The 10,587-nt window shown below is 41.5% G+C and overlaps 1 protein-coding gene across 1 annotated transcript in view; it reads left to right on the top strand.

Annotated features, from left to right (window-relative positions):
• The window catches only part of LOC139761332 (monocarboxylate transporter 9-like), a 247,853-nt gene extending 242,025 nt beyond the window's left edge, over positions 1–5,828 (top strand). The window contains exon 4 of the mRNA XM_071685397.1: positions 357–5,828. Coding sequence (XP_071541498.1) covers positions 357–508 — 152 coding nt within the window. The 3' untranslated portion in view covers positions 509–5,828. The remainder of the gene's footprint in view (positions 1–356) is intronic.
• The last annotated feature ends 4,759 nt before the right edge of the window (positions 5,829–10,587 follow it).

Genomic DNA, 10,587 nt, shown 5'->3' on the forward strand with positions numbered 1-10,587 from the left:
ATTTTACAAGAGAGAAGATTTTTCAATGATTTCTTGTCATACATCTTATAATTAAGTCCTTGAGTACAATAATTGAGCCCATCTATATAACCCTTCAATGCGATATACGACCTTCGAGTGAAACGGCCTAATGTACTTCCTGTCCCTTAGTTATTAAGCCAGAGCTCAGGCCCTAATAACTAAGGGTCGAACTGTTATGCCCAAGGCTCGTAACATCATGCTCAAGAGTCGTACTGTTGTGGACAATGCTCTTACTTTTGTGCTGAAGACGCTTACCGCTGTGTTCAAGGCGGCTTAAAAAAACTATGGTACCTGTAGAGGACTGAGTAATCAACGTGATGCCTTTCGTTCTCCAGGTTTCATCCGTGACAAGAGTGGGAGCTACGCCGTCAGCCTGTGGGTGTTGGCATCCATGGCATTCCTGGCCTTCATCCTGTGGCTTTCCATGCCAGCTGCTGTCGACTACGATAACAAGAATGTGCAGAAAGGAATGCCACACGATCCTTGAGACTACATATTGTTTGTAGCCGTGGGCTGATATGTACCAGCGAAGGCCAGTTGATGCGAAATCTAGATCCCTGAACACGATGGTGGGATCCTTGAACACAAGACTAACATTCTTGAACAAAATTGTGAAACATTTGGACATGATGGCCTGATCTTTAATCAGAACAAAAGTTATGTCATCATATCCACAGGATGCACCATCGTGCTCAATATTTGTTCTCCGCATGCTCAAGTGGCTAAGCTATCTTTTAGATTGATATTTAAACATAAAACTCAGCAGTGTCAGAGTGTAGCTTACTGACTTTTGGAAGGAGAATAGATTCCACAAGTCATCAGCAGAGATGAAGTGTTTAGTTTACATTAATACACTAATATCTACAGCTCTTAGGAAGGAAAATAAACTCCCCAAGTCATCACCCAGCAACGACTCACCAATCAAAAAGTTTGAAGAAGCTTGGGACGTAACAACAACAGAGAAGTGAGAGAGAAAATACCTCAAAGAGTACTTCACAAATCCAAAACAACTCTGAACAACTCCATTTAGACTTATTTCCCAAGTGACTTGTCCCTCAAACCGACTGTACCTAATAACCTTGCTCTTATTCACATTTACTCTCAGCTTTCTTCTTTCACACACTTTACCAAACTCAGTCACCAGCTTCTGCAGTATCTCACAGGAATCGGCCACCAGCGCTGTATCATCAGCAAACAACAACTGACTCACTTTCCCAATCTCTCTCATCCACAACAGACTGTATACTTGCTCCTCTTTCCAAAACTCTTACATTCACCTCCCTAACCACCCCATCCATAAACAAATTAAACAACCATGGAGACATCACACACCCCTGCCGCAAACCTACATTCACTGAGAACCAATCACTTTCCTCTCTTCCTACACGTACACATGCCTTACATCCTCGATAAAAACTTCACTGCATCTTGCAACTTGCCTCCCACACCATATATTCTTAATACCTTCCACAGAACTTCTCTATAAACTGTATCATATGTCTTCTGCAGATCCATTCATACTACATTTGTGGATTTGATTTTCTAAGTATTTCTCACATACATTCTTCAAAGCAAACACCTGATCCACACATCCTCTACCACTTCTGAAACCACAATGCTCTTCCCCAGTCTGATACTCTATACATGCCTTCACCCTCTCAATCAATACCCTCCCATATAACTTCCCAGGAATACTCAACAAACTTATACCTCTGTAATTTGATCAATCACTTTTATCCCCCTTGCCTTTGTACAGTGGCACTATGCAAGCATTCCGCAAATCCTCAGGCACCTCACCATGAGTCATACATACATCAAATAACCTTACCAACCAGTCAACAATACAGTCACCCCTTTTGAAATTATTTCCCCTGCAGTACCATCCAAACCTGCTTCCTTGCCGGCTTCCATCTTCCGCAGAGCTTTTACTAACTCTTCAATGTTTACCAAATCCATCTCCCTAACCCTCTCACTTTGCACACCATCTCGAATAAAACACCCTAAATCTGCCACGCGATCATCAAACACATTCAACAAACCTTCAAAATACTCTCTTCATCTTCTTCTCACATTACCACTACTTGTCATCTCCTCCTCATTAGCCCCCTTCACTGACGTTCTCATTTGTTCCTTTGTCTCACGCACTTTATTTACCTCCTTCCAAACCTCTTTTTATTCTCCCTAAATTTAATGATACTCTCTCACCGCAACTCTCATTTGCCCTCTTTTTCACATCTTGAACCTTTCTCTTGACTTCCTGCCACTTTCTTTTATACGTCTCGCAATCATTTGCATTATATCTCTGTAAAAATCGTCCAAATGCCGCTCTCTTCTCTTTCACTAATAATCTTACTTCCTCATCAAACAACTCACTACCCTTTTTAATCTGCCCACCTCCCACGCTTGTCATGCCACAAGCATCTTTTGCGCAAGTCATCATTGCTTCCCTAAATACGTCCCATTCGTCCACCACTACCCTTACGTCCTTTGTTCTCACTTTATTCCATTCTGTACGCAGTCTCTCCTAGTACTTCCTCACACGAGTCTCCTTCCCAAGCTCACTTACTCTCACCACTCTTTTCTGAAAATACAAATTTTCACCTTCGCCTCCACAAGATAATGATCAGACATCTCTCTTTCGCGGGCCAATCAATTAACCGTAATCCAATAACGCTCCCTGGCCATCTCTCCTATTTACATACGTATACTTATGTATATCTCTCTTTTTAAACCAGGTATTCCCAATCACATGTCCTTTTTCAGCACATAAATCTACAAGCTCTTCACCATTTCCATTTACAACACTGAACACCCCATATACACCAATTATTCCATCAACTGCCACATTACTCACCTTTGCATTCAAATCACCCATCACTATAACCCGGTCTCGTGCATCAAAACTTCTAACACACTCACTCAGCTGCTCTCAAAACACTTGCCTCTAATGATCTTTCTTTTCATGCCCATGTGCATATGCAGCAATAATTACCCATCTCTCTCTATCCACTTTCAGTTATACCCATATCAATTTAGAGTTTACTTTCTTACACTCTATAACACTCCCACCACTCCTGTTTCAGGAGTAGTGCTACTCCTTCCCTTGCTCTTGTCCTCTCACTAACCCCTGACTTTACTCCTAAGACATTCTGAAACCACACCTCCCCTTTTACCCTTGAGCTTTGTTTCACTAAGAGCCTAAACATCCAGGTTCCTCTCCTCAAACATACTACCTATCTCTCCTTTTTTCTCATCTTGGTTACATCCACACACATTTAGACACACCAATCTGAGCCTTCGAGGAGGATGAGCACTCCTCAAGTGACTCCTTTTTCTGTTTTCCCTTTTAGAAAGTTAGAATACAAGGAGGGGGGTTTTCTAGCCCCCGGCTCACGTCCCCTTTAGTCTCTTTCTACGACACATGAGGAGTGCGTGGGAAGTATTCTTTCTCCCCTATCCCCAGGTATATATATATATATATATATATATATATATACATATATATATATATATATATATATATATATATATATATATATATATATATATATATATATATATATGTATATATATATATATATATATATATATATATTTATTTATTTATTCATTATCTATATATTTTGCTTTGTCGCTGTCTCCCACGTTTGCGAGGTAAGCCACAAGCCACAACCATACACATGTATATACATACACGTCCCCACACGCAAATATACATACCCATACATCTCAATGTACACATATATATACACACACAGACATATACATATATACACATGCACACAATTCACACTGCCTTTATTCATTAACATTGCCACCTCGCCACACATGGAAAAACATCCCTCTCCCCCCTCATGTGTGCGAAGTAGCGCTAGGAAAAGACAACAAAGACAACACTCAGTCCCTAGCTGTCATGCAATAATGCCCGAAACCACAGCTCCCTTTCCACATCTAGGCCCCACAGAACTTTCATAGTTTACCCCAGACGCTTCACATGCCCTGATTCAATCCATTGAGAGCAAGTCGACCCCGGTATACCACATCGATCCAATTGACTCTCTTCCTTGCCCGCCTTTCACCCTCCTTCATGTTCAGGCCACAATAACTCAAAATCTTTTTCACTCCATCTTTCCACCTCCAATTTGGCCTCCTCTTCTCCTCGTTCCCTCCACCTCCGACACATATATCCTCTTGGTCAATCTTTCCTCACTCATTCTCTCCATGTGCCCAAACCATTTCAAAACACCCTCCTCTGCTCTCTCAACCACGTTCTTCTAATTTCCACACATCTCTCTTACCCTTACAATACTTACTCAATCAAACCACTTCACACCACATATTGTCCTCAAACATCTCATTTCCAGCACATCCATCCTCCTGCGCACAACTCTATCCATAGCCCACGCCTCGTAACCATACAACATTGTTGGAACCACTATTCCTTCAAACATAGCCATTTTTGCTTTCGGAGATAATGTTCTCGACTTCCACACATTCTTCAAGGCTCCCAGGATTATCGCCCCCTCCCCCACCCTATGATTCCCTTCCGCTTCCATGGTTCCATCCGCTGCCAGATCCACTCCCAGATAGGTAAAACACTTTACTTCCTCCAGTTTTTCTCCATCAAACTTACCTTCCAGTTGACTTGACCCTCAACCTTACTGTAGATATATATATATATATATATATATTTCTTTTTTTTTTTTACTTTGTCGCTGTCTCCCGCGTTTGCGAGGTAGCGCAAGGAAACAAACGAAAGAAATGGACCAACCCACCCCCATACACATGTATATACATACGTCCACACACGCAGATATACATACCTACACAGCTTTCCATGGTTTACCCCAGACGCTTCACATGCCCTGATTCAATCCACTGACAGCACGTCAACCCCGGTATACCACATCGATCCAATTCACTCTGTTCCTTGCCCTCCTTTCACCCTCCTGCATGTTTAGGCCCCGATCACACAAAATCTTTTTCACTCCATCTTTCCACCTCCAATTTCGTCTCCCACTTCTCCTCGTTCCCTCCACCTCCGACACATATATCCTCTTGGTCAATCTTTCCTCATTCATTCTCTCCATGTGCCCAAACCATTTCAAAACACCCTCTTCTGCTCTCTCAACAACGCTCTTTTTATTTCCGCACATCTCTCTTACCCTTACGTTACTTACTCGATCAAACCACCTCACACCAAACATTGTCCTCAAACATCTCATTTCCAGCACATCCATCCTCCTGCGCACAACTCTATCCATAGCCCACGCCTCGCAACCATACAACATTGATGGAATCACTATTCCTTCAAACATACCCATTTTTGCTTTCCAAGATAATGTTCTCGACTTCCACACATTCTTCAGGGCTCCCAGGATTTTCGCCCCCTCCCCAACACTATGATCCACTTCCGCTTCCATGGTTCCATCCGCTGCCAGATCCACTCCCAGATATCTAAAACACTTTACTTCCTCCAGTTTTTCTCCATTCAAACTCACCTCCCAATTGACTTGACCCTCAACCCTACTGTACCTAATAACCTTGCTCTTATTCACATTTACTCTTAACTTTCTTCTTTCACACACTTTACCAAACTCAGTCACCAGCTTCTGCAGTTTCTCACATGAATCAGCCACCAGCGCTGTATCATTAGCGAACAACAACTGACTCACTTCCCAAGCTCTCTCATCCCCAACAGACTTCATACTTGCCCCTCTTTCCAAAACAATTGCATTCACCTACCTAACAACCCCATCCATAAACAAATTAAACAACCATGGAGACATCACACACCCCTGCCGCAAACCTACATTCTTATATATATATATATATATATATATATATATATATATATATATATATATATATATATATATATATATATATATATATATATATATACATACATATATATATATGTATATATATATATATATATATATATATATATATATATATATATATATATATATATATATATATATATATATATTTTTTTTTTTTTTTGCTTTGTCGCTGTCTCCCGCGTTTGCGAGGTAGCGCAAGGAAACAGACGAAAGAAATGGCCCAATCCACCTCCATACACATGTACATACATACGTCCACACACGCAAATATACATACCTACACAGCTTTCCATGGTTTACCCCAGACGCTTCACATGCCCTGATTCAATCCACTGACAGCACGTCAACCCCGGTATACCACATCGATCCAATTCACTCTATTCCTTGCCCTCCTTTCACCCTCCTGCATGTTTAGGCCCCGATCACACGAAATCTTTTTCACTCCATATTTCCACCTCCAATTTCGTCTCCCACTTCTCCTCGTTCCCTCCACCTACGACACATATATCCTCTTGGTCAATCTTTCCTCACTCATTCTCTCCATGTGCCCAAACCATTTCAAAACTCCCTCTTCTGCTCTCTCAACCACGCTCTTTTTATTTCCACACATCTCTCTTACCCTTACGTTACTTACTCGATCAAACCACCTCACACCACACATTGTCCTCAAACATCTCATTTCCAGCACATCCATCCTCCTGCGCACAACTCTATCCATAGCCCACGCCTCGCAACCATACAACATTGTTGGAACCACTATTCCTTCAAACATACCCATTTTTTCTTTCCGACATAATGTTCTCGACTTCCACACATTCTTCAGGGCTCCCAGGATTTTCGCCCCCTCCCCCACCCTATGATTCACTTCCGCTTCCATGGTTCCATCCGCTGCCAGATTCACTCCCAGATATCTAAAACACTTTACTTCCTCCAGTTTTTCTCCATTCAAACTTACCTCCCAATTGACTTGACCCTCAACCCTACTGTACCTAATAACCTTGCTCTTATTCACATTTACTCTTAACTTTCTTCTTTCACACACTTTACCAAACTCAGTCACCAACTTCTGCAGTTTCTCACATGAATCAGCCACCAGCGCTGTATCATCAGCGAACAACAACTGACTCACTTCCCAAGCTCTCTCATCCCCAGCAGACTTCATACTTGCCCCTCTTTCCAAAACTCTTGCATTCACCTCCCTAACAACCCCATCCATAAACAAATTAAACAACCATGGAGACATCACACACCCCTGCCGCAAACCTACATTCACTGAGATCCAATCACTTTCCTCTCTTCCTACACGTACACATGCCTTACATCCTCGATAAAAAATTTTCACTGCTTCTAACAACTTTCCTCTCACACCATATATTCTTAATACCTTCCACAGAGCATCTCTATTAACTCTATCATATGCCTTCTCCATATCTATAAATGCTACATACAAATCCATTTGCTTTTCTAAGTATTTCTCACATACATTCTTCAAAGCAAACACCTGATCCACACATCCTCTACCAATTCTGAAACCACACTGCTCTTCCCCAATCTGATGCTCTGTACATGCTTTCACCCTTTCAATCAATACCCTCCCATATAATTTACCAGGAATACTCAACAAACTTATACCTCTGTAATTTGAGACTCACTCTTAACCCCTTTGCTTTTGTACAATGGCACTATGCCCGCATTCCGCCAATCCTCAGGCACCTCACCATGAGTCATACATATATTAAATAACCTTACCAACCAGTCAATAATAGTCACCCCTTTTTTAATAAATTCCACTGCAATACCATCCAAACCTGCTGCCTTGCCGGCTTTCATCTTCCGCAAAGCTTTTACTACCTCTTCTCTGTTTACCAAATCATTTTCCCTAACCCTCTCACTTTGCACACCACCTCGACCAAAACACCCTATATCTGCCACTCTATCATCAAACACATTCAACAAACCTTCAAAATACTCACTCCATCTCCTTCTCACATCACAACTACTTGTTATCACCTCCCCATTTGCGCCCTTCACTGAAGTTCCCATTTGCTCCCTTGTCTTACGCACTTTATTTACCTCCTTCCAGAACATCTTTTTATTCTCCCTAAAATTTAGTGATACTCTCTCACCCCAACTCTCATTTGCCCTCTTTTTCATAAATATATATGTATATATATATATATATATATATATATATATATATATATATATATATATATATATATATATATATATATATATATATATATATTCTCAGATTCGGGTGTCTAAATGTGTGTGGATGTAACCAAGATGTGAAAAAAGGAGAGATAGGTAGTATGTTTGAGGAAAGGAACCCGGATGTTTTGGCTCTGAGTGAAACGAAGCTCAAGGGTAAAGGGGAAGAGCGGTTTGGAAATGTCTTGGGAGTAAAGTCAGTGGTTAGTGAGAGGACAAGAGCAAGGGAAGGAGTAGCACGACTCCTGAAACAGGAGATATGGGAGTATGTGATAGAATGTAAGAAAGTAAATTCTAGATTAATATGGGTAAAACTGAAAGTTGATGGAGAGAGATGGGTGATTATTGGTGCATATGCACCTGGGCATGAGAAGAAAGATCATGAGAGGCAAGTGTTTTGGGAGCAGCTGAATGAGTGTCTTAGTGGTTTGGATGCACAAGACCGGGTTATAGTGATGGGTGATTTGAATGCAAAGGTGAGTAATGTGGTAGTTGAGGGAATAATTGATATACATGGGGTGTTCAGTGTTGTAAGTGGAAATGGTGAAGTGCTTGTAGATTTATGTGCTGAAAAAGGACTGGTGATTGGGATACCTGGTTTAAAAAGCGAGATATACATAAGTATACGTATGTAAGTAGGAGAGATGGCCAGAGAGCGTTATTGGATTACGTGTTAATTCACAGGCGCGCGAAAGAGAGACTTTTGGATGTTGATGTGCTGAGAGGTGCAACTGGAGGGATGTCTGATCATTATCTTGTAGAGGCGAGGGTGAAGATTTCTATGTGTTTTCAGAAAAGAAGAGAAAATGTTGGGGTGAAGAGGTGTGGTGAGAGTAAGAGAGTTTGGGAAGGAGACTAGTGTGAGGAAGTACCAGCAGAGACTGAGTACAGAATGGAAAAAGGTGAGAACAAAGGAGGTAAGGGGAGTGGGGGAGGAATGGGATGTATTTAGGGAAGCAGTGATGGATTGCGCAAAAGATGCTTGTGGCATGAGAAGCGTGGGAGGTGGGTTGATTAGAAAGGGTGGTGAGTGGTGAGATGTAGAAGTAAGATTATTAGTGAAAGAGAAGAGAGAGGCATTTAGACGATTGTTGCAGGGAAAATAATCAAATGAGTAGGAGATGTATAAAAGAAAGAAAAAGGTGCAAGAGATGAAAAAGAGGGGAAATGAGAGTTGGGGTGAGAGAGTATCATCAAATTCTAGGGAGAATAAAAAGATGTTCTGGAAGGAGGTAAATAAAGTGCGTAAGACAAGGGAGCAAATGCTAACTTCAGTGAAGGGGGCTAATGGGGAGGTGATAACAAGTAGTGCTGATGTGAGAAGGAGATGGAGTGAGTATTTTGAAGGTTTGTTGAATGTGTCTGATGATAGAGTGACAGATATAGAGTGTTTTGACGAGGTGGTGTGCAAAGTGAGAGGGTTAGGGAAAATGATTTGGTAAACAGAGAAGAGGTAGTAAAAGCTTTGCGGAAGATGAAAGCCGTCAAGGCAGCAGGTTTGGATGGTATTGCAGTGGAATTTGTTAAAAAAGGGGGTGACTGTATTGTTGACTGGTTGGTAAGGTTATTTAATGAACGTTATGACTCATGGTGAGGTGCCTGAGGATTGGCGGAATGCGTGCATAGTGCCATTGTAAAAAGGCAAAGGGGATAAGAGTGAGTGCTCATATTAGAGAGGTATAAGTTTGTTGAGTATTCCCGGTAAAATTATATGGGAGGGTATTGATTTAGAGTGTGAAGGCATGTACAGAACATAAGATTGGGGAAGAGCAGTGTGGTTTCAGAAGTGGTAGAGAATGTGTGGATCAGGTGTTTGCTTTGAAGAATGTATGTGAGAAATACTTAGAAAAGCAAATGGATTTGTATGTAGCATTTATGGATATGGAGAAGGCATATGATAGAGTTGATAGAGATGCTCTGTGGAAGGTACTCTTGGTAAGAATACGTGGTGTGGGAGGCAAGTTGTTGGAAGCAGTGAAAATTTTTTATCGAGGATGTAAGGCATGTGTACGTGTAGGAAGAGAGGAAAGTGATTGGTTCTCAGTGAATGTAGGTTTGCGGCAGGGGTGTGTGATGTCTCCATGGTTGTTTAATTTGTTTATGGATGGGGTTGTTAGGGAGGTGAATGCAAGAGTTTTGGAAAGAGGGGCAAGTATGCAGTCTGTTGGGGATGAGAGAGCTTGGGAAGTGAGTCTGTTGTTGTTCGCTGATGATTGAGCGCAGGTGGCTGATTCATGTGAGAAACTGCAGAAGCTGGTGACTGAGTTTGGTAAAGTGTGTGAAAGAAGAAAGTTAAGAGTAAATGTGAATAAGAGCAAGGTTATTAGGTACAGTAGGGTTGAGGGTCAAGTCAATTGGGAGGTAAGTTTGAATGGGGAAAAACTGGGGGAAGTAGAGTGTTTTAGATATCTGGGAGTGGATCTGGCAGCGGATGGAACCATGGAAGCAGAAGTGAATCATAGGTTGGGGAAGGGGTCGAAAATCCTAAGAGCCTTGAAGGATG

The sequence above is a fragment of the Panulirus ornatus genome, chromosome 40 (assembly GCF_036320965.1).
Source record: "Panulirus ornatus isolate Po-2019 chromosome 40, ASM3632096v1, whole genome shotgun sequence".
NCBI lineage: Eukaryota > Metazoa > Arthropoda > Malacostraca > Decapoda > Palinuridae > Panulirus > Panulirus ornatus.